A 26228-nucleotide genomic window follows, 5' to 3' on the forward strand; every position below is an offset into this window, starting at 1 on the left:
GGTAGGCCCCATGTAAGCCGTTGTTCAGAATTTATTTAATAATAGGGCAGTGTTGAAAAAAGATTCCAGTGTTGTAGGTTTGTGCAGAGTGTGCTACTGATGATACCACCCACTGTGGCAAACATATCAAAGGTAAGAAAATCAGGTTGTCAGGTTAGTACACGTAATTCCCTTTCTCCCTTATTTTAATCTCTTCTGCAGCTTGTCAAACAATATTATCGTTTGCATGCACCTCTTTCATGCCATGTGGGATTACATATATATATATATATATATATATATATATATATATACATGTATATAGAACCTGTATTTTTAAGTCAGATTAAGATAAGTATCTATATCCACATCAAAAGCAGGCTCGATGATGTATATTCTAAAACATTGAAGGCAACCCAAACACACGCCACCTTCTACCTGATCTCTGTTGGTCTTTATTTGAAAATATACTGTATATTGGTCCACTTTAGGCTCAGCATCTTGGTGGGGAAAACACTGTCAAAACAAATGCCTGAAGTGTTGAATTCAATCTACAGTAGCTGCATGTGGGAGTTGGGCTCACAGCATTTTATTGGTGTCTTCCTGCTCCCTGCATTCAAAAGGAAGGAGAAATGATTCACCCATGTGTGACATGTGCAGAGCTGCTCAGCAAGTTGCTTTCATTTAACACATACGTAGGTTTAAATGGAAGGCTTATTTTCACAGTAGTGTTTCTAATGTTTGTCCTTCATGCCCTAAGAACCTTGTGTGCTAATACTGACAGACCTATGAGCAAGGTTTTACTGACAGGGCCAGATCTGATTGGCTTGACAAATGAATGCCAATCGCCTTGATTATATTCCTGCCTCATTTCCTGCTTCTTTAAGGCTGCGCAATGGTGCATGGAGCAGATACTGTAGGTGGCCCCTGCATTTACACACGCACACCAGAAAATGCATGTGCACATTCACAGACACTCACATTCGTAGTTAAGTAGACATTTGGGCACTCTCCCTGATGAACACGCAAACATACACACTCTTTCCTGTGCGCACACGCTCGTCCCCTGTCTCTGATATATTATCTTCATATAATTAATGCGCACTGATACAGCTGTTCCCTTGCAGATCTCACTCAGCTCCCACACCAACACACATACACGCAGTCTGTGCTCATGCATGTGTGTATGTATGTGTGTGTGTGTGTGTGTTTTTGTGTGTGTTCTGTGTGTTAGGCGCAGGATTGTGCACACGCAGCCTTATGTATTCACTGGGGTTCTTCTTTCCGTTGAACGTGTCACACTTTCTTGCATATTCATGTGCAAGCATTCAAGTATGACTCTTGTGTGCGTGCTTGTCTGTGTTTGTGTGTGTCTGTTGTTGCAGGGCTTTCTCAAAGCTTTGCGTTTGGCAGGTATGAATGAGCCGGTCTTGTTTTTGGCTCTCTCTCTGAGCCTTCAGTCTTGTGCAGCAGGCATACCTGAGCCTCACACTAATGGATCTCTTTTGTATCTGTCATAACTATTCTGTGTTTGTGTGCCTTTGAAGAGAAAATGTAAGTGGTAAAATGCAATAAAGAAAATGCTGCGTCGTCTTTCTGCCTTTTGCCAGATCATTTCTATGTTATGTCCATGTATATGTGTACCGTATATATACAGTATATATGTGTGTGTGTGTGTGTGCACATGCACACGTATGGAGCTGGGCACGAGTTTGTGTGTGTGTCTACGCACACAAGCCCAGGAGCAAAGTGGAGTTGAATCAAGGGAAATCACCCTTTTTCCCCCCTTTCTGTCTTTGTGAAAAATGGCCCTTCTCTTGCAACATACAGTACACACACACACACACACACACACACACACACACACAGACACACACACAGACACACACACACACACACACACACAGACACACACACACACACATACACACAAACTGCAGCAGAGCCCACAGCCAAACGAGAGAATATACTAATGACGCTGCAGAAAGATCACATATTACCTTTTTAAACTCACCTACTATTAAGTGCCATTAAAACTGTCTCTTTTACACCATAGCAAGCAACCAAGCAAAACCTCTTTTATCATCGCTAAACGATTAGATTATTATATATTCCGGTGAATTTCACCGACATGCTCACAGAGCCCATGAGCTTGTAATGTTGGAGACAGGTTTAAATGTTTTCCTGTTGCTTTATGTCTCCAGGACTTTAAATAACTACATGATGATTAATTTTTACAAAGCTGCGTTTGCTTCAGACACTTAATTGCTGCCAAACACATTTTTTTTAACTAACACTGTCCCTGAGAAGGAAGCCTTTGATTTTTTTTTTCTCCCAGTTCCCTCGACATTGTGGTAATTTGAAAATCTTATCTTAATTAGCGTATTATGTAAGATGATTGTAGTGATGTGGTTTGTTTTTTCAGTGGAGACCCAGACGCCCTGACAAATTACTCACAACCCCTAAGGGTCCTGGAGGCCATGGTGACCGCTGTGCACAACAATGTCCAGAGTGGGTAGGTTATCTATATCTACACACACACACACACACAAACACACACACACACACACAAACACACACTATACTTGTAGAGACTCTCTCTCTGTGACATTTATTGCTTTCCTTGAACGAAATTGTCCTCATAGTGCAGAAGTTCAGATAATTTGATCCCAAGCGCATGTACATCATCTGAATGAGTGGTAGTTTTTGAGTCATACATAAATCACAGAAGCTACTCTCTTTACACTCTCTCCTCTTTTCTGCTCTATTCAATGAAATTGGGACCTGCTGGGTGTCAAATATCAGTAAAATGTCTGTCTGGTAGTTGAATCACTAAGAGGCACCTGCCAAACTGATAGGTTCTTTTTTTTTTGGGATGACAACATTTTGACACAGTACCTGTTCCAGCTCTTTGTGATCATTAGCCAAACAAATCAAAGTAAAACAATGGATCTGACATCGTCAAATCTTTTATCTAGTCCAACCAGCAGCCTAGATTGGAAAAAAAGAAATTGCCGTTTCATATCACAAAACACAAAGAAAAGCAGCAAATTCTTATATTTGAGAAGCTGGACCCAGTGAATGTTTTGGCTTTTTTTCTCTTGAAAATTGATTAAAGCATTTCAGTTCTGGATGGTTTGCTTGCTAGAATAATAACGGTTTTTAGACAAAAAATAATTTGTGTAAAGTAGTTTTGATTAAGTTTCGATTAGAATTTCTCAATTTGCTTGGATGTCTGCATTGCATTTTTAACACACAAAAAGGCTTGTAACTTATGTTTCTGTGAAAAATTTCTATTTTAATTGTTGTTGGTGGTAAATATTTTTCTGGGCACATTTCTCAGCAAAAGATGAGTGAAACAAACTTCATTTAGGCGAGAACTTCAGTATTTTTTTTTTTTTTTAGAATAACCTCTGCACCTCACCTCTCCATCTCTGTCACCTTATCTGTCCCTCACTCCATCTGTCTGTCTGCCGCCCCTCTCACCCTCCTCCCTCAGTGACAGCGCGGTGACTTCAGATGACCTCTTGGCTTGGCTGCGTCCATTCTGCGGAGACTCGTCGCTGCCCGTGCGGCCTCGGATTGATGTGCTGCAGATCCTGGAGAGTAACTTCAGCCTGCGAGACACTGACGTTCGTCTTCTGCTGCTCTACAGAACTCAGGCTGTTCTCAAAGACAGAGAGGTAACGTGCACAGATGCTCTCACACATGCAGCTATGACTCATCAGGCCCCCACTTGAGAAACAACTTTAATTCCAAGCACTCCCAAACACTGGTACTTGATCTGAAGGAGGCTACAGATGTCTGGGTATATATTTTTTTTTTAACTTTCTTTTCTCCAAGGTCATAACATCAAATGCGATAAAATTTTGAAAAGGTACTAGCAGTTGATGGGTGGAGAAAGGAGATAAGTGGAAGGAGAATGGAGTAGAAATGGGGTAGTGAAGATGCTAAGAGGTGGATAAATTACTCACTCACCCCATCAAGAAGCATGCAGATGCTGACATATACATTCCCATCATGTAACAACAATATGGGCTTTGGGCTGTAAAGAAATCAGTGTACTGCCGAAGAGATAAGTAAGATGTAGTTAATGTCAGTTTATAACTTATGTTAACACTGCAAATTTAAAGGAGCTGAGATGATGATTGGTTTCCAGTGAATGGCCAACTACCAGGGGGTGTTTCAGAGTGAAGACTCTATTCAAATCTTTATAAAAGAAATGATCATTATTTCCCAGAGTAGGATTCATTCAAGCTTTCTCATGTTAGCATATAACAAAGATTTCTAAAGGTATTTCTTTTGTCACAGTTCTCCGCAAAAACAGCTATATATTTATAGAACCAGGAGAGAGTAAACAAATCTGTGATCTCGGAAAATCTGATTCAAATTGTCAATTGCGCATCTAAAACGCCAAATTTCGAGTATAAATATGTATATTCTGTATTTCACAAAACAAAATCAATTTTTTATTTTACAAAATACAACAACAACATAATTTTGCAGCGAGAGATTGTGGGCAGTCTGTAAGTGTCTCGGCATTGAGCATCTGACCTCTTCATGTCTTATTAATGGAGATAAATATATTTCATTCCTAAATCCTCTGTACATTTGTAGAAATATGTAATGTAATGTAAAGTATCTGTACATGTACACTGCACGCGTGGATCTGGCTGCACCCTCCTCCCTCTCTGGTGTAACCTACCATCGAGTGGCTAGTCATTAAGCTTCCTGACTGACTAATTAATGGCCTGGCTGGTTAATTAATGTGTAAATGTATGCGCGCAGCCGTAGGCCATTGTCAGCGCAGGTAGACAGGTGTGTGGGCCCGGACTCTTTAACTAATTGGGTGCACTCCCGACACTTGGCAGGCTCTGACGAAATACACACACACACACACACACACACACACAAGCGGGCGCACACGTGCACTTTCAAGGGAGTGTACACCCAAGGGATCAGTTAATTAATCTTGTAAGAGAAGTCTTGCTGTAAGAGCGAGACTCATTTCAGATGAAGTGCCACTTTCTCTCGTCTCTCCCCAAGGCAACCAAAAGGCCTTTAAATGTGTGAACAGGGGTTTTTGTAGCCAAATGTCTCATTTAAGTTTGATTAGTCTACTTTTTTTTTTTTTTGTTTGGAAAGATTTTTCGTATCCACATCTGTACTGACACACAAACCCAGAGCCATGCACAAACACATTCACATACGCTCAATCTTTTATTTATTACAATTTGCCTCCTAATTGGAGCGACACTTCATTGTTTCCACTGGCTGTTGCCCGGCTGAAAGCTGTGGTACAGTAATCACGTTGGCTAGGATGACACTGCCCGCAAACAGGAGCTGGCACTGATGGCAGCATGTTGGTGCCCCGAAGCCATGCCAGAGATTTATTACTGCCCTCCTATGACCTCGTCACTTCGGCTTATAACCAGAAAGAGAGGAGGAAGTAGAGGATGAGGAGGAGAAGGAAGTGGTGAATGAAAAAAGTCAGACACGAGAGGGTGGGAAAGAGGGAAGGAAAGAAGTTGGTATTGTTCCCCCTCTGTCCCCTTGGTCCCTTAACTAATCAGCACAAGTCCCTTCTAACTGTGTCCCATATGCTACCCGAGAGACACACACACACTCACACACATTCACACCACTACCTCCCGTGCAGTGCACGCATGCTTATACACACTCACACGAACAGACTACTTGCTGTGATTTCTCCGACATCCCCGCTGTCAAGCCACGGTTTGAGAGTGAAAACTGATACCAGTAGTATGTTTAAGCTGGAGTTTCTCTCATCATTCTGTTTCCGCCGCTGTCTGTTTGCTGTTCTCACAAAGGCGTCTGATTGGTGATCAAAGGCAGCTGCAAAATAGCTATATGCACTCACACACACGCTCACGGCAACACACACGCACTCCCCAGCTGTGTAAAAGTTTCTACGCATTAAGATACGGACACACGCATACACAGAAACACTGTATATATTCGCTGTCTGTGTTATGTTTTGATTCAGAAAGCAGATATAACTGAACAACGAGGGTGAAGAAAATGTCACTTTGATCTTAAATAGGAATCCCTCATCTCCTCATCCTTCCTTTCTCTTCCTGTATGTCTCCCTCTGTCTGACGAGCAAAGTGTGTAACTTCACCCTCTTTATTCTGGCTCTCTTTCCTCGTTATCAACAATACTGAAAAGCCATTGATGAATCAAACGATGAAAGCAAAACTTACTTCACAGAGTTCCCATGGATCTCAGAAGTCATTATTTTATCTCTTTATTTGCAAATTAAAAAACAGAAAAGAAGTTTTTTGGAAAGAATAATTTCACAAATGAGCATAAAACAAAATTAGTTTATTGATCAAGAGAGAAGAGATGAGACGGGATGAAACTACAAGCTTTTATTTAATCATGTAATTACTCAGGATCAAAATTGCCATTGTTTGTCCTTTATAATATGCTTGGTCACTTGTCATTGATAAATCACAGACATTAAGCTTGACTTGCGCTGTATTCACTAGTCTTTTTTTCTCCTAAAGCCAGGCAAACGATTGATGTACAACAATAAATAATTATTTTGGTTTCTGAAAATATATCCTTTGATTATCAGCGGAGGTTTTTTGGTAAAATCAGATACAAATGAGGGGGGTGTGCTGTGACATTGAGCCGTTACTGCTGTATTCAACTGCCCCCCACCTGCTGACCTTCTGGCAGAGGAGACGCAGCAGTGGCTTTACACTTTTGTGTCTCTGCCCAGAAGCATTTCAAGGAATGGTTTAAGATAATGGGAAACGCTCTCATGTCTATAGTTAAATATGAAGCCGGTTATCTTAGTTTAGCTAAGCTAAGCACAATGACTGGAAACAGTTACCCTGGCTTTATCCAACAAAACAAAATTCTCAAACCAGCACCTTCTAAAAGTCATTAATTAACATTTTACATCTAATTTTTTTTAGTTTTATGTGTCACCGTCAAACAGAGCCAGGGGACGTGTTTCCCTCTGCCCAGCTGAGCTAACCGTCTGCTGGCAGCAGCTTCAAGTTTACCACACAGACACGAGAGTGGCATCAATCTTCTTGTCTAACTATCGACAAGAAAGCAGATAAGCGCGTTTCCCAAGATGTGAAACTTTTCTTTTAAGTTCAGATGAATTAGCTTATAAATTGTAAGCTTGCAAGTGCTATTATAACTTTATCTGTTAGGTCACAGCTCGTGCAGTATCGATCATATGTGAATAATACCCTAAATTTGTATTTTTTATGTCCTCACTTGCTGGCGTTCATCTTTGTCTGGAGAGCTACCAGCAGGCTCTCAGATCTCTGATCGCAGAGCATGCAGCCTGAAATAAAGTCAAACCTTCTGTAAGTATCCCTTCACATATTTCCTAATTACCAAAATAGCATCCACCAGCTCACACTGGCCAGTAGCAGAACCAATTCCTAACCAGATTTGAATTCAGGGGACAGTATCTGTGATTATCACAACTGATGTAGCTCAAAGGTTCTTGGCGCTTCCTCTCTCCTGATAACCAGGTTGTGTGTGTTTCAGGCTGCATTGTATATTCCTACAGATCTGATTCACTTGCTGTGTAAACCTCCATCCTCGCCTCGTTGCCTTGTGCGTGTCTCTTTGACAATATGTCAAGAATTCCTCAGATCCGATCTGTTAGGATCTGAAACGTCTCTTCACAATGGCTGTCCAAGCCCTCCCCTCCCCCACTACGCGTATCTGCATTTTTCTGTCACACACAGAGAGACAAACACAGGCATTCCAGCGCAACAGCCTGTGATAGGAGCACATGAATGCTGTTATGATGGATGCTGTTTAGCCCAGTGGTGTCCAGACTGGGTCAGGCCAGGCCATGTCAGTTGAAAGGCCACTGCATGATTCACAACCGCCGCTCCACACAAACACACACACACACACACACACATACACACATACACACATATACACACACACACACACACACACACACACACACACACACACACACACACACTCACCCAGTGATGATGGATCAGAAGGAAACACAGAGAGAGAAAATCAGAGAGGGGAGAGGGATAATGATGGATCAGACACATCACGAGAGAGAAAGATTCAGAGATGATATTGAAACAGAAAAAGAGAACAATAGGCCACTTGCCATTCCAATACATCATCCTTGCTCCCTCCTACAGCATCCCAACGCACTCATGCAAAGACACACACAGAGACACCCTAAAAAAGGAGGTATTAATGAGCCCATTGAAATGCTGACATTTAGGTAGTGGGGGATGAGAGGACGAGAGGGTGTGAGAGGTGAAGCCAGGGATAGATTTTGTGACTTCATTTTGAATGATTAGTCATAACAACGGGGCGTCCAAATGTCACCACTGCCAAGAATGGATGGTCTGTTTTGTCAGTGCGTATGTGTGCATGTGTATATTGTGTGTTTGGCCTTTATGTCACAAATAACAATATACTTATGGTTAATCTCTTCATGGCATTTCACAGGCATAGGGGTGACATCTGAAAGCAAATATGTGTGTATGCGTGGGTGTATGTGCATATACTGCATGCCTGTGTACATACATGCTTGTTAATGTAATGTCTTAGTCTTGATGTTATAGTGTGGCGATAGTAGTTACTGTGCTAAATCCCACAGCAGTGCTAGCAACACACACACACACACACATTAAAGGAACATGAGCCCGGTCATTGCATCAAGGTCTTCACATCTGTGTGCACTCTAAATGTCGCAGAGCATAGGGGAAGGTTGCAGGGAAAATCACCTGCGTGTGCGTGAAAAGTCATCATCTAAGCTCATCAGCAGTGATCGCTGATTCATGCTACAAGCCCCTTTCCCCCTGTCAATGTCATGGATCATTTGCTGTGACACACTGTTTTGGTGCTGTGCTGTTTGGCCTTGCAGTGCACCGTCTATCTAATATGGATGAACTGAGCCGAGCAGAGCAGAGCAGGCTGTGTACTGTAGTTGCTCTCTGTCAGCCTGCAGTCTACAGCTACACAGCCAGCGGACCCCACACGTTAACCCCCCGACCAGGCCTTTATTTGACTTTTCCTGAGGCACATCTTCATTTTCTTTTCATTTTCAACTTGTCTTGTGCTTTTTATTTTCTCCTGCACTTTCCTGACGGTTGAGTCAAGTTTGATTTTCAAGTTGTAGATTTTCACTTAACTTTAGACAAAAACATCCCATTTATTTTCAAGGGGTGCTGCCCTTCTGCTCATTGGTGATTCTCGTTTCTGATCACATCTCGGCTTCGGACAAATTTGGTTTCATGCAAAGTCGCACAGGATACAGCACTTACTTACTTCCAATCTTTGCTGTTTTTGACCATGTTTTTGGTCATGTAGTCATCGTGAGACATTAAACACACCTAGATGATTATTTTATCTCTGTCTCTTTCACAATGTCTTTATCTTTGCCTCTTTCTCAGCCTCCTAGTTTCTCTCTCCACCTTTGTTTCTCTTTCTGTAGAAAGACAGGATAGTGATTCTCACTTTTTATTCACAGATTAAGCAGAAAGTTACAGAATTCCACCATTTCTGGACACAGTGTAATGAGGGTGGAGCGTATGCACGCATGCACAGACACAGACTTGGACACCGCAAACAGATCAGTCCAGATCAGTGTATAGTTTCTTACATCAGATATCGGATATTTTAAGTGCAAGTTTTCATTAATTTGCATGCATTTATGAAGATAAGCCTGTAAAAAGACTTTTTTTAAAGAATTTTTTCTGTATGTTCATGACTGTGTGCATCTCCCCTCTTGCCGTAATGTAACGCATCCCACTCCACAGACGTATATTTAAATATTAAGGCTGCCGTTTGAAGTATGCAAAACCATAGTGCCAAGATAAGCCTCAGCCCTGACACATATAAGACTGTGAAAGGAGACAAAAAGAACGGCACAGATGGATGGTACAATATTTTGTTGTAGCTACAATATTTGTTTGATATGACAGTAATACAAACAGAAACACAAGTGGGAGTGTTGTTGCTTAACAGAACAATGTGTTGCCATTAGGCCCCTGTGGTGCACACAGACACACACATACCCACATATCACATATTGTCAAATGGAAAAGTTGAAAAGTGAAGTTCTGGAAGAGAACTTCAGGATTCGTCACACTGGGGATTGTGTGGGGGGAAAAAAAAAAAAAAGAAGGAGATTTCCAGAGGTGAAGGCCAGGTGAGGAGAAGAAGCTGTACAGAGAAGCAGAGAAAGATTTGTCTGATGAAAGTGAATGAGCCTGGACTGGAGGGAGAGGGTTATACAAGAACGGAGAGAGAGCAGAGTCTCTTTCCAAGTAGATAAATAATAAATGTGATGGGGTTGAGGGGGCTTATGGCCGCACTCTAATGCAACAGGTCAGGGGTCACTGTCGTGATGGCCTGGCCCTCAGCAATAATTCCACTTGTTTTGTCAGCTTTTATCTGTCCCCCTTGGCTCCTTGTGAAAACTTTATTTATGCTTTAACTCAAAGGCAGGAGAGAAGAACACAACACTTTGTCCACTCGGTGGAAACACTGACGGTTCAGTCAAAAAACACCAGAGAGTAGGCAGCACAATAAAATAAACAAGAAAAGAGGGGATGAAAGGAGGGAGACAGACAAGAGGAGAAATAAGCAGAAAGGAGCCCGAGGACAGTTGAAATGATAGGAGTGGGCAGCACAGAGCCGGATGAGAAGGAGGTAGAAAGATGGTAAAATCAGAGATGGATGGAAGGAGGGGCATGGGGGTGTGGGGGGAGGGCGGTTGCAGTCGGGCACCTTAATCTTTTTTGGCAAGTTCTTTGCTGCTCCGTGGCAACAAGTAAAAAGACTTAAACTGAGATGATTCAGCCTGAGCATGTGTGTGTGCATCCGAGCTTAAACATCCTCTCACACCTACATCTGAGCTCGAGTTTAAACTGTGTGCAGTTTAAATTGAACGTTTAAAGCATTTAACCTATTCTCATTGTTATTTTATGTGTGCTTGTGTGTATAGCCATTTGGTTTTTTTTTTGTCTGTGTGTGTGTGTGTGTGTGTGTGTGTGTGTGTGTGTGTGTGTGTGTGTGTGTGTGTGTGTGTGTGTGTGTGTGTGTGGCGCGTGTGTTAGTGCACACACAAATTGTTTAGTATCTTCCCTTCTCCTTGGCCTTCCTCACACTTTGAATATTCATCAGCCCGTATAGTATATGCATGCATGCATGCATGATGAAGAAGAGTCTTGGCGCTAATGGGTTTAATATTAAAATATACTGTAAAGGCTGCTCTTGTGTGTGTGCGCTTAACATGGATGTCTGGCGCTCTGGCGTCACGTCAAACAGGTGTGTGTCAAGATGGTTTCAAGCTACGAGCTTGTTCTATCCTCCTAACCTTGATCTGTTCTTTCTTTCTAACCACTCCCCATCTGTGTTTTGTCTTCTGAGCTCCCCCCGTCTCTTATCTTCTCTCCCTCAAACTCCGCTTCCTCTCTTGAGGCGTGTACCATTATGTATACTCTGGTGTCATATTATACAACGTGGATCTACCCTAGACTACAGGGAGAAAGCAAGAAAAAAAGCATAACAAATAGAGTGAGAGGTTAGAGAAGCTGTATTTGTTTGTCATCGCACTCATCTTGTCATGTCATACTTTGCATGCACAAGGATGTGTGTGTGTGTGTGTTTGTTTGTTCTCCAGAGGCGTGTGTCTTTCTTTTTGCTTCTTTGTGCTTATGTTTCCCCTGCATGTTTTATGTGTTTCACTTTCAAGTCGTAATAAACTCCCTAACCCCCTACAAGCCCTGAGGCTTTGCCCTTTTGGTGTTTGCTTCTCTTTGCTCTCATTTTGTCTGAAACCTGCACTCTCTTATCATGCCCGCTCACTTCCTAGGCATCGCTCATTCTCTCCCTCGCTCTGCCGGTCTCTCTCTCCCCTTGTGAAGTGTGCGACCTCTGCAACTTTATTCTGCCCGTCGCTGGGGACATTAGCCAGAGCAGGTCAATGAATATTGATGAGCTCATTCAGAGTGCAGTCAGTAAAGGCCAGATACAGAGATCTCTGAATCCCACAGCTCCACCGGTACTCCCAGTCCGATACACTGACATGCCCACATCCTGTGTTCTCCCCCTCTCCCTCCGCTGTCTCTCGCTCCCTCTCAGGTCAAGGACTGAGATAATTGCCAAGTCACAGAGAAGATTATCAGGCAGATTTGTTGATGGGGGCGAAAGTTCACTCGGGTTTTACTAACAGCTCATACAAATTCAGGAAGAAACCACACAGCTTTGACTTAACTGAGAACAGCTAGCAATCACATTACCTTGATTGGTGCAGTGTTGATGCAGATATTTTTGAATAGACGCAGTTTCTCAAGATTAAAATATTCTTTGTAAATTCTGACCAAATAAATTACATATTTAAAAAGAATATTTTAAAATATTTAATCTAAATATTTCTTCCTGTCTTGTTATGGGTTACTGTATTTTATTTATTTATTTTTATATTTTTCATTTAAATTATTGTGGACTGCTATGCTGCCATCCAAAGCCAAAACACAGTAACTGCATATTTTGTTAAAACTTCATTACGACCAAAATCGAAATTTTTTAGTGTTTGATCTACCATATAAATAATTATCATGCCATAGAAACATATGTGCCTTCTGTGAAAAACAAATTGCTACTACACGTAACTACAACTACACAGCTGAAGCAAGAGAGTCAAATTAAGTGAACGCTAGCTGGTGAGATAGCCACAGCTAGCATTAGTTAACGCTACAACTAGATTTACTCATAAGTTTTTTTCCCTTGTTATCTAAATCAAAAAGTGACGTCTTAATCCAGTAATTCAGTTTTTATTCTACATAACTAAATGAGGCCACAGTTAAATCCAGTCATTTGGAGAAAACAAAAATCTAAGTTTGGTGTAGTTAGGTTCTCTTGAAATCACATATAAAAATGCATTAAATAAATTATTTTATTATGTTGATTTTAATTGTAATAACATAAATATTTTTGCTTGTGCACAGTGCATCTTCCCCCTGCATTCTGTAAAGATTATCTGAAGGCAAAGTGCAGTATCTGCATATTTAAGGTATTACGATTTCTTGGGGTAGTCTTAAAAGGGATAAAATGAAAACATTAAAACTGCCTTATCTACATTCCATACCAAACCTGAAAACGTAAAACCCCTTTTTTCAGCTTTACTGCTTCTGTGGCTGCTGCTCCGTGCCTTTTGGGGGCAGTATGTATGTAAATATGGGAACCTTCATGAAATATTCACAACAACCAGTTGCCATGTTGACAGGAAGGAGGCAGATTGGGTCAAGTATCCACCTTTAAAACCAGTCTCCAACCAGCTCCATAAATAAAGAAAATAAAAAAGAATTTCTCTTGTGGGACAGACATTCACAACATTTCAACATCAAGTAATTTACAACAAGTCATGACAGTCTTTATTGTAAAACCTCCAGAAAATAATTACATGAACAAGAAGCTGGATAATGGCCATTTGAATTTAGCAAACTGACACCATTAAATGATGAAGATGACTCCGGAGCATTTTCCATGCCATGAGATTTAATAAAAAAAATTCTATCCTCCATTTATCCTGCCCATTTGATAGAAACGTGAAATTGACGGGGCTCACCGTCAGGATTGGCAGTGGTAATAAGATGTGATGAGTGAGAGGGAGAGAGCCGTCAACCCAGACAGTGATAATAGCACTGATCATTAACCTGTCTACCATGGTGTTACGCACGGAGGTGATGATTTGTTCACCACATACTTCAACAAGTCAGCCACAGGGTCAGCCCTTGTCAGATATGAAGATATGTTCTCTAGGTCTGCATGTGTGTGATGTGATATAACAACTGGTGTGTAAATGGGGCTTTTGTTGATCTTATTCTGAGCTGTATTGACTATATGAGACCAAAGCTTTGTGGGGACCAACATGCTGGACCCCCACCCCCAAGTTTGAATGGCTGTTTGACGGTTAAGACTAGGGTATTAGGGTAAGGGGCTAGGAAATGTATTGTTGATGACAGGTCCCCATGAATATAGTAAGACAAAGGTGCGTGTGTGTGTGCGTGCATTTCATGATGTTGACATGTTTACAATTCATCTCTGCCTAGAAAAGTGGTAATATAAGTGTCCTTTTCCATTACTTGGATGTTTCATATCAGTTCCCTTCCATTACTGGGTTGTTTTGAAGCAATCAATACTAGAAGCCTGATTGAAAATTCCCATAGGCTTCATCTAAATTTACTTTCAAATTACATTCGCAGCAGTTCTATTGTGTGTCTGAAAAGTTTTTCCTTATATTGTCGGCAGGAAAGAAGCTATTATGTAGTTGTATAATATGCTGCCAAAGGTCTGTGTTTACTGGCCATGCTAGCCTCATGGCTCCATAGATGGCAATGTGGGACTGTGGGACTCAAAAACCAATCGGTGTTTTTAACAGAAAACAATTTTCTGTCGTATATCTTAGTCAGATAATTGAGCAGTAGTGACGCATTAACAGACTCTCAGCGTCTAAGTGGCTTGAAACCCTCATGTGAAATAATGTTTATTATCATTTTTTGTACGTGATTATGGGAAATAGCATGTACCTGTAGGCGTGTTCAGGTACATGTGCACACACATGCATATGCTAGGTTTCCCCCCCGCCCCTCCAGCCTATAGCCAAACTTTATCTGGCCTATATTCTTCTAGCGCAATCCATTGGTAAATCCAGACACAGGGTGCTTTGTTCAGGCGGACAGAGAGGCTGAGCTGTGACCGTGTACTCCTTTCAAAACTGAACCTCTGATGAGAGTTTAAAAGTTCAAGTGGTAATTATTAAACTTTAAACAAACCAGAACTTAGTGCTTGACCAGCAGCACTGATTGTTATGTCTCACAAGTGCTGTGAGTTGTTCTTCAGACATCCCCTGCTGATTGTGAGTGATTGAGCAGTTTGTCTTCAACATTTCCAGACTGGAAATAACTCTGGTTTTCTGTTTTGATTAATTACAGCAAAGCATACATACGCTCTGTAAGCCAGGTTGATCAATCGGTGTAATCTTCTGAGCTGTGTCTGATAGACTTTGATGGGATCTCATCTTGACTGTAATCAATGTAGTCACCAGATGACTATATGAACAACTGCGCCATGCATTCAAAACAACACATTTGCTACTTGAAATAGTCACTGTCTGTTTCACTGAGGGTTTTGTGTCAGAAGACGGTTAGCTACTTGTAATATTTGCAGAGGCAATCAATAATTTGGAATGAGCCAGATCCATTATGAACAACAACTGTGGAAAACCCTGGACATGATGTACCATTTAGTCCCACAGCACTTTCAATATTTCAGCGTGTCAGTCAAAAGTAAACTTTAATTATGGGCACTGTGCCTTTAGGACTCCCAGTGCCCCTTCAAAACCTTTCAACCTTCTAAGGTTGCTGTGTTAAATGATTGAACGCTCGAGATTTAATATCTCAACCTCATCTCATGCATTTGGTTGAAACAACACGAAACTGTCAACAATTAGCAACACTCCAAACGGCACATGATTTGAATCCTAATGGTAATATTTGAAGTACCTCTTCAAGTTGAAACTTGCGGTTGTACACAAATAATGAATACAAATTTGTGTTATCATTAGTTTCTCTAAAAGCTTGGGGTTGTTATTGCAGGTTCAAAGTTGTTTTGAGTCTAATTAATCTAGAAGATTGTTTCATTTGCATGTGAAATTGTCCAATTTGAGGCAGACTGAGTCATTTTAAGCCTTACAACAAAAAACGTTCTCCAAAGTTATTTCAAGTTCCTCTTCAGTTTCTTCCAAACAACCCACTATTGCCATTATAAAACCTTTATAGATCTTATGTTGCAGAACATTGCTGTGTAGAAAGGTGTACCGGATACTGGGAAAACATAAACACTGATATTAACTGTTTATAAATCTGTAATTCTGTTCGATATCAGTTAATGATGACGAGCTTGAAAATAGATCTTTATTTTAAGTCAGTTGACTATTGATATGTTTTTTTATGTTTTGTTTATTTTTTTTAATTAATGAAAAGTGTCTCAAAATAAGAAACACATAACCACAGCTGCTTCTCTTTGCTGTAGTGTCTCTAACAAACTGGCCATTCTCTTTATTTGTTTTGACTCCACCTCGACCAAAACCATGTCTTAGGGCTGAAGGAGGGCTCTCATTAAAATGGGGTGAATTTTTTCAAGCTGGCCACTAATTTACACATCGTGACTGACATTTTGATCCCAGTGTTCTCATTAAATATCTTGATTGTATGATGCTACAGTTCCTCAGGGCACAGACCAAATTGGTGCTTGGACAAAAATATCTGTAAGGGCAGCTGATACACACATAATAATTATATATTTTTCATCTATCAGCATCTATCTTCTATTATTTATCTGAATATAAATTAATAAGATTACAAATGGAGTCTATAATTATAGGACCCATGTGTTGGGTTTTAGGGGGATCTGTTGGCAGAAATTAAATATAATATTCATAATTGTGTTTTCATGAGTGTATAATCAGCTGAAACTAAGAATCGTTGTTTAGAGTGAGCGTGTGCTCTTCCGTGGAGCCCGCCATGTTGCACTGCTAGTTTCTACAGTAGGTGAGGACAGACAAACCAAACACTGGTTCTAGAGAGAGCCTTTCATACTATTACATTCTCTGAAGGCCACCGTAGGTTCCTCAGCAGGGGCATTCAATTAAAAGTCAGAGAAGTCCAGTTAGACAAAATTTCCTTAAGCAAAGGTCCAAATCGTTGGTCGGGGGGAGCGATTATAAATAAAACCTTCTCTATATAATGATGTAATAATAACTATGTGCTCTTTTATCATTTCAGAAAATAAGGGCTGCAATAGGTAATAACTATATAACAGAGGGCCTTTGAAAACATATAAGTGCTTAATTAAGCTATATTTTACGTAGCTTGATTTAGCGTCACATGACCGGAGCTGTAAAGGTTAGAAAAGCTGTGGCAGTTAAAAAAAAATGCTCCATCAAAATATAATAATTCTCAGTCTGTAGGTTTTACATTTGGGTATGGATCAGGACCACGATCCGCCTATTAGTGACCTCTGTCCTACAGGCTTGTGACGGGGGGGGGGGGCGGGGGGGGGGGGGGGAGGGGGGGGGGGGGGCGGGGGGGGGGGGGGGGGGGGGGGGGGGGGGGGGGGCGGGCGGGGGGGGGGGGGGGGGTGGGGTATTCTGTGCTGGTTGCAATCTGGAACCTCACCACTGAATGTTACACACTGGTCCTTAAACATTTTAAAAGGCGTGTGTAGTATATTACGAGTCATTTAAACTTCAAAATCACTTTCACTTACTTTCTGTGAGACTTCTTTGACTGCCATAAACAACAATGGGCTGTTAGTTATGGCAGAACAAAAGGTGGAAACAATAAACCAGCCAGTTCATAAAGCAACGGTATGACACCCACAACACTCCAACATAGTTTAATTCAGCAACATTTCTCAGTGATAATCACAGCCGTAGAAGCCTTTCAGCAACATAGACACCGCCCATTTAAAGCCAACCCACAGTGTGTTATGTGTTCTATGAGACGAAGTGAAAACAGCTGTATGTTGACAAAATGAAATAAATGTCAGTCAGCTCCTTTCACCAAGGTGGTAATTACTCAGCGCAGCTCTGTGGGGGCTTGACCTTGAACATTTATGCTGCATTCTGTAACCTACACTGTAGCCTTTCAGGTAGGTGTTGACCTTAAATGAAATCCCCAATGAAATGGCTAAAAAGCATGTTTTTAATGTTCAAAAACACTATGATTTCTTTCTTTTTTCAATCCCCTGTTTAGACTTTCAGACTGTTTCAGACCATGTGTTTTGCGATAAAACATATTTACGTTCTTTTTAGGATGCAGAGCTGGAAACAGAGGATGGTAACCTTACGATTTGTTGCAGAGTTGCTTCTCTGAGGGCCTTACATTGTTCCAGGGGATGCTGTTGATTTTTTTAAGGAAGCTAGCTGTCTGTTCCTGTAGGACAGTTGTAGGCTTAGTACGAAAAGTAATGTACCCTATAGCATGTCAAAGTCTATCATTTTCAATCTTATTTAAAATGTTTTTTTGTTTTTTGTTTTTTAAATTAAGATAAATATCCTATCACCAAGCCCTAACATCAAGCTATTTTAACATTGTCTCCCATGAATTTAATTATTAACCATAAAAAAAAAAAACATGAAATAGAATAAGAAAAATCAGAAAGGGCTCAAGCTCCCGGTGGGCCCTAAATATGCACACGGTAGCTCTTAGCTGTTGTTGACAAACATGCTTATTGTCTACAAATAAAAATACCTCAAAGCCTGATTGGGGCCTCAAATCACTGGATACACATCCTTAATGTTTACTCTTATAGTATAGCAGGGCATTCTTCATTCACCCTGTGTGTGTCTAAAATTATCTACAGTATTACCTTCAAGTGTCACCTGTGTGTTGAAAGCAGTTCAAATTTGAAAGACCACAGTAGGACGCTTTGATGTGAGAATATTTATTTAGTGAGGGAGTTTATTCCTTTAGGAAAGATGGCGACATATGGAGGAAATTATTTCACAGGAGTTTATTGAAGCTGCGTTTCAGTGGCATTCAGCTGATTGTTTTTGATTGTGTGTGCACACCTACGTGCCTGTTTGCAAGGTCCTTATTATGGTGTGTGTGTGTTTGTGTGTGTGTGTGTGTGTGTGTCGTCCTCTTAAAGGAGTGAAAGGAGTGTCATGCCAGCAACTCTCAGGAGGAATAGATGACTCCACTTTTATCTGTCTAGTCTCTCTCTCTCTCTCTCACACACATGGACATGCATAGTTTTGCTTTATGAAAAGAAAACACATCGTGTGTGTGTGTGTGTGTGTGTGTGTGTGTGTGTGTGTGTGTGTGTGTGTGTGTGTGTGTGTGTGTGTGTGTGTGTGTGTGTTGTCACCCACGTGGCTTCTGACAGTTTCTACTCCACCTATTGATTTGCCCCAAAGCTGCTCCCATCTCTCTCTCTCTCTCTCTTTCTCTCTCTGTGTCTCTCTCACACACTTCCTCTCTTTTCCCCCTGTTTTATTATCATATGCTGATTGCAGGGTTAGACTGCATTGCAGTTTTTAATCACTGGAGAGAGACCCTGTCTGACTACACAAGCTTTTTTTGGGGGGGGGGCTACAACACACTCTGTAATTGCTGTTCATCCTATAGAAATGTGACTGTGACTATGTTCCTGTGCAGCTTTCTAAGACTTTAGAAGTGACATTTTAGTCAGTCTTTTCAGTTCCAGGTGTAGGAAAGAATTTAATCAATAAATGTCATCAGTGGTATAGTTGTAGTAAGTGTGTGCGTGTGTGTGCGTGTGTGTGTGTGTGTCCAGTTTTACAAAGATAAGGTTATTGTCAGTATTGTAAAGCACCCCTTACTAAGCCTGTATTGCCTTTCAAAGCAACAAGGTTGAAAATGCTCACCGGTATATGAAAAGATCATAGCGGTCAGGAAAATGCAATATCCATTTTACAGTATCACTTTACACAGATCCACCAAGGTACACACAAGCCTCCGCATCCACAGAGTTTTCCACTTTTCCCTGAGTTACAAAGAGAGAGAGCAACAACGCAGCCGCTGGTAACTACCATTTGTCATGTTTCATTTCCCTCAGCCTTTACTTGATGGCTTCATGCATACTACTGTGCTAAAAGACTGAGGCTAAAGAAGCATGTCATTGGCAACAAGTCAGCAGACAATCGAATAACGAAACAGCATTGTCCTTATATTGCAGCACAGAGCTAGTTAGTCCTTGTATTATAATTATGATAAAGAAAAATGTACGATTAGATTCATTCATCAGTTTAAATGAACCCTGTCGGAAGGGTTTGCGTACGTAATGCTACTTTTTCACTGTATTTCACTTTTAACGTTACAATAAAAAAAGGCTTTTAGCATGAGGAATAACCAGTGAGTCTGGCAAACATAACACTATCTCTTGTAACTGTGATCGGGGTTTAGTCTGGTAGCATTCAGGATCAGCCTCCGTGCAGTGGGGAAATGCATACAAATTCATCCGTTTTGTTGCAAAAGAAACAAAAGAAAACCTTCCATACTCTTTAAACACCGACTACCGCTCTCACCCGAGCCCCATGTGCACCACTTTGTGTTGCATGTTGAGAGACGTGAAGCTCGACAGGCCTGTTGTGTCTACTGAGATAATAAGCAATGAAAAGACATTTACTATTTGGAGGAGAGGTTTACATGATGATTAATCATATAAAAGTTCCATACAGGGAAGTGGTGAGTCTCAGTTCACAAGTATACTGTGCCATTAGCATTTATCTTGCTGTCTCACTGACTGATGTTGGCATGGACAGATGTGGAGGGAAGAGAGGAATTGAAAGTATTTGAACGCTGGGTAGCTAGAAAAGGGAAGCACATGCATTAGATGAAAAAACGAAAAAAAAAAATGTTGAGAAACTGATATAAATATACAAAGAGGTGGACAGTTCGGTGCATACGGTGGGGATGTATATTTATATGGGTTGATTTACTGAGACACCCATCTAATTTGTCAGCACTTCTCTGCTAAGTGTTATAGTATTGGCTGACAGCCTCGTCCCTCCTTCTCTCCCTCCTCTTTCTACCCTCGTGCCCTTCTGCCCTCTATTCTTTGTACAACACCACAGAGGAAATGTTGATTTTAATCACGAGGCGTAATTAATTACCATCCTTCCTTGTTAAGAAAATAAAACCCTCACAGCCACATAGTAATTGGTAGCAATTTAATCTGTGGTCTACTGTAGGTGAGTTTTGATGAGTGTGTGTGTGTGTGTGTGTGTGTGTGTGTGTGTGTGTGTGTGTGTGTGTGTGTGTGTGTGTGTGTGTGTGTGTGTGTGTTCTGTGTTTTTGTAATTTGTATTGTGTTTTGTTTTGAGAACATGCAATCAGAATATTATCAGGGAATCCCAAGAGCTTTCATACCCTCGAATTTCCCAAGATGAATATACGTTACCATAAAACTTATAAAATGCTTCAATAGCTACAGTGTTCAGTATTCAGCGTTCATAATGCAGTAAGGCCATAACAATGATGAACAGGCTTTGGGTTGCAGTTTACATTCACTGATGGATTTGAGAGCTTTAGATTGCAGTGAGGGCTTTTTACAGGTAGTTAAGATTCCATTTCTGTTTCCCAAATGACCTCCATTTCCAGAGGGTCCTGAGCTTCAGCTTTGCTCATTTATTGCTCCATCCCCCATCATAAGGCAATTCTCTACAGCTCTAAGTGTGGATCTGCTGTGCTGCCACCGATTTAGCCTGTGCTTTTATGCATAAATTAGAGGTTTACTATGACTAATGTCTCAGAACCAGCAGGAGTATCTGACGCTTATTAAGGACATAAGCTGATCTGATTACTTCTTAATAAACAGTGGACCAATTGTAACACAATTATAACGATTTGGAAATCTTACATATGGATATCCCAACACTCCCGTCCATCAGATGTTAAGTTTTTAAAATGTTTTTAGGGGCTCAGACATCAGCCACTGGATGAATCTATGACCAGCATACTTTTCTTGGCCACCAAAATAAATGTATCAACATTCCAGTTTTCACATGCTAAAATGCTTATTTTGTGTGCCATCAGTAGTTGCCATGGAACTAGCAAAGGAGATGTTTATTCACTTTTGCCTAGGGTTACCTACACAGCATAAAACAACTCACCTGTGGCCTTCAACTGCGGCTTTTTATAAAAACTTCTCCTGGGTATATGTTTGTTCAAAGGCCTTGTAATCCAGTCATGTAGACGCAACATGCACATGCAGTGGGGCATGCGGTCCTTGTGGCCTTGTGTCCTTGTGTGAACCTCCGCAGAATTTCGGCATTCGTGCATTCGGCAGCCTCGACTACTGCTGTCAAGCCATTTATAACAGTGTAACTAATTAATCAGTGTAAGTGTAACTAATAAGTCAAAAGTTTTATGATAATGTTGAAGGCAATTTTGCCTGATGTACAAGAATTATTGTGGTGGTCTTGGGCATCCTAAGACAGCTATTTTTTTGTATGAAAAAACCTTACATGGTACACCACCCAGATTGCTCTAGTGAGTTCACAATTAATCCTCCCAAAGGAAAAGTATTTATTGCCTCAAAATGCGTTTCATTAAATTATTGTTAATGGCATAGCTTCAGCTTGAGCACTATGGGGCTGGATTTTCACCAGTGCCAATAGAAGTCTGTAGTAAACCACCTTCATTCCAAAACTGTCTTATGATTGAAAATAAAGGTTCAAAGAAGAGGTATGTATTTACATGTTAGTACACGTAAAAAATCTGGTCAATGAAAATAATATCCTGGTGTGTTCACATGTTTAAGTGAGACTGTGTTTAGACCTTTACACTGGTAAAATATCACCAGGCTTTACATAGAAATCAAGTCATAAATTTGAGAACACCACTGAGGCTGAAACTATGTTTTATGAGTCTGGCTGCAAGTGATGTATGTGTTGTGTGTGTGTGTGTGTGTTTTGTGTGTGTGTGTGTGTGTGTGTGTGTGTGTGTATGTAAGCGTGTGTGACAGAGCTTGTCTTTGCAGCAGCCATGCTTTGGCAGGTTGTAGTTTTCCCTTCAGAAATCAGCCGCTCTCTGAACTGTTAAATCACACTAGAAGCCAACCTTTGAGAAGAAAATTAATTACTTTCCTTCCACCTCCTTCTCCTCTCATTTTTTCCACATTAACCCTCACTCATTCTTTTTCATTCTCTTTTCTCACTCTCTCCTTCTCAATCTCTCTTTTCCTCATAATAGTGTAGAATAAGTTTAGCCAAAGGTGACGTTTTCTAGATTAGCAATGAAACATGCATTTGAATATTCTCTTCACTGCCTTGTTTGAAGTGTGAAGGCTTTGATACTGCTCTAGATTGTGTGTGACTGCACAGTTCATTCAGGTCTTGCTTTGGCAGGAATGTCTCGCTTCACTCTTCTCTACTGCAATCATTACTGTACATTGTAAAGTTTGTAGAGAGCGTGCTTCTTTTGAAATCAAGGGAAGTTGCTCTCCTGTTGCTGTTGCGTTTGTGTTGGATGGTGTTTCACTGAAGTCGCCAAAACAGTAGGTCACTGAGATCCACGTGTCAGTGGAAGATGCTGGCATTTATCATCATATTTATCCATGACATTGCACTTGTAGCAGGACTTTAAAGAAGCAGATGCTTACTCGAGCCGGAGCACTCTTCATTTGCCGAATTTGTGCTTTATTCTCAATGAAGTGGGGATATCTCACAATCCAAATCTTCACGGCAGGCCTTTGTTTTCTGGCCTCATATTTATTTACCTTTTTCTCCTATCTGCTTCCTCTCCTCCTTTTCTGTCAGGTCCAGATAGAAGATGTAGAGAACGAGGACAAACGATACGCTCTCTTCCTGGAACTGCTGGACGCTGCTCAGAAGTGGGAGGACTTTCAGCTGCTCATGCTCCTCCTACAAGCATGGCCACCTATGTTGAAAGAGGAAGTGTAAGATGAATCAGATTTCTTTTTCCTGCTCTTTGTTTGGTTAAAGTTATTGACATTCTGGGAAAATGTGCTTGTTTACGTTCTTGTTGAAAGTTACATAAGCATGTTTCCCAAAATGTTCAAACTATTATCGAAAGCTTCCCTCTAGTACAGTTATTACTTACTTATGAATTGATTATGATTGATTTGTTTACAGCTCATTGGCAACTGCATCATTCACAAGTTCAAACACACTGGATTAAAAAAAGCCCTCACATGTATGTATATATTCTATAGGCAGATTTTTAGAGATAGAAAGTGCAGCTGTCGTGCAGGATAACAAGAGTGTAGCAGCTGATCCTTTCTCACTGCAGTTTTCTCTCTTTTGTAACCTCTTCTCTCTGAGCAGGTTCAATGAATATCAGTGTAAAAGTTAAAAACTGAGTGCTACTTCACTAGTTGGCGGGGTCAAAGCAGCCTCTTATCCCATGCTTAAACAAAGTTATAGTGGGTGTGTTGTTTTGGTGCTTAACAGTCGACCACAGACACTATCAACAGAGTTTCGACGACAGTTTGTTTGTTACCGAAATCAGGGACATTAACGTGTTAATAGGCATCTTCTGTGCAATGTGTTCTTATTTCAGTAAGAGTGCGAATGGAGAATTGTGGCTCTAATCACTCAGGGGCACGTATTGCACATAGACTTTTAGAGTTGGAAATGAATACAGGCATCCTCACAAAGATTCAGGCTCCAGGCTTTTTGCACCAGCTGGTGTCTTATGAGCCTCAGCCAATGTTGGCTGTATTATCGATAAGTGCCTAATGATGTGATTGCTCTTCTCCTGCTCCATTGTTCTCGATTAAAAGTGAGCGATACTCTGAGGACCACTGAGACAATGGAGGGTTATGCTGTCTGGAGTTTATCCTTCCAGCTCAATCAAAGCAGACTGCGTTTCAAACAGTTTTCGATCAGCACTTTAAAGTAGAGTTCTTCTCCAGTAGTTGTTAAAACTTACAAGGACGTGCACAAAGCTGTGTATAGGAGAATTAGCTTTATTGACTCTGATGACTTTGTTGATGAGCAAGATTTACATACTGTATGTTCATTACTGATGCAACAGTTTAAAGGCCTACACAACCTGCCTGATGGGATACTTGCTCGTTCAAGTCCTAATTAAACGCTACGCCAGGATCAGACCGCGCAATACGTGATTACTATGACAGATCAGGGAATCTTCCCGATCGGGCTGGAGGAGCCACAGACAGATTTCCAGGATCAGGAATTCTCAGACTATGTCAAACGAGGCGAGACAAAGCAAAAAAAAAACCTGATATGCTTGTCTTTCTGCTGGGGCCTTGTGAGCAGTCTTAAGCCCCATCTCAACCAAATAGTTCCAGGTACAGTGGAGCCACAACATCTGAACTAAATCAGGAACATTCGCACATCTCTATTTGCACTTCCACCACATCTGAAGAACCGTGAACAATCGGCAAATAAGACCAAAAGCTGATTAAAAATGACCCTATTTTTCTTTTTTCTTTTTCTTTGTATTTACTGTAGAGAGATTGTGATGTTTGAATGGATGCAAAGAACATGTGCCAAGGTTTGATGGTTATTCATTTCTGCTCTAAACAATTAGCAAATGCTTTCAGCACATTTGGACCTGCTTTCCTTATTTATTTCCACTTTTTGACTTGCCAGGAAGCCGCCAACACAACGCTGAGAAATATCCACCCTTTGTGGTTTTGATATTAGAGTCGCCCAGTGCTGTTTTCTGTGTGAATGTAAGATGTGAATGAAAGTAGTAACACAAGGTAGCTGCCTGTGGGAACTTTGTGTGATCAATTAGCAGCATTCAGCACAGCAAACTACCCCGATAGTTCCTGGACCATCAGAAAGTACTACCCCGGGAAGAGGATAGTTCTTTGGGCCAAAAAACTATGGGACAAAAAGACTCCTGAGTTCCTGAAATGGTTCCTGGGCCCCTGGAACAGTTTCTGCTGTGGAAGGAGGCCATTACATGCAGAATCATTTTTCCCACTTTGTTTGGACCATTTTCAGGCTGATATTGTATCATCTAATCCAACAAAGCAGCTTAGTGTGGAGGTGAAAACAAAATTACCGAGAGCAGGAAAATTGAAGTTTTCAAAATACGGGAAAAATGTTGTATGTAAATGAACAGACCGAAAAGCATTAGGAGAAAGTGTGAAGAAATGATTATTTATATTATTTGTTGTGAAAAGTAGAGTTGTCATTGGGCTTGTGAAAAGTCATTGTCTCTTCTGGCACAGTGCACGTTCAGCTGAGAAGCAGTGGGAGAGATAGGATTAGTTTGGACAACACAGCTGCTTCAAGTTCACCCACGGATTTCACTGACACTCCACTGACTTTGTGTGTGTAGCAGCTGTAGTCAAACCACCACTGCTGTGTCAGTCAGCTATAATCATTTCTTTTAACTTCAGACTGAGCTGGATGAACTGTGTTTTCAGATTTAAATGCAAACATAATGTTGAGTACACACTCAGCCCTTGATTATGGATTTTTGATTCTTTTTTCCTTGTCTCTTTAGTCGTCCTCATTTAAATTACTCCAGGTAATTTGCTGCAAAGTGCATACATACACTAACTACGCCGTAATGTGCCTCCTCGAATCATAGAAGCCTGAAATTGAAGTCTGATCTGTGTTAACTGTGCGTTTTATATGCAGCGGCTGCTGTATCCGGCACTCGTAATTTGGGACACAAAACTCAGAATAACTTAACCTTCAAGTGCCTCATTTGAGATGGTGAAGACTT

General features: G+C 40.9%; 1 protein-coding gene across 2 annotated transcripts in view; it reads left to right on the plus strand.

The window, feature by feature from the left end:
* The window catches only part of nbas (neuroblastoma amplified sequence), a 151136-nt gene that overhangs the window by 109479 nt on the left and 15429 nt on the right, over window positions 1–26228 (plus strand). Inside the window, exons 48-50 of one of the 2 annotated variants that reach the window (XM_022770374.1) lie at window positions 2405–2494; window positions 3479–3662; window positions 23315–23454. In XM_022770374.1, the coding sequence (XP_022626095.1) occupies window positions 2405–2494; window positions 3479–3662; window positions 23315–23454 (414 nt within the window). The remainder of the gene's footprint in view (window positions 1–2404; window positions 2495–3478; window positions 3663–23314; window positions 23455–26228) is intronic. The other variant, XM_022770375.1, reaches the window with a different exon arrangement.

The sequence above is a fragment of the Seriola dumerili genome, unplaced genomic scaffold (genome assembly GCF_002260705.1).
Source record: "Seriola dumerili isolate Sdu_G_001 unplaced genomic scaffold, Sdu_1.0 BDQW01000025.1, whole genome shotgun sequence".
Taxonomy (NCBI): Eukaryota; Metazoa; Chordata; class Actinopteri; order Carangiformes; family Carangidae; genus Seriola; species Seriola dumerili.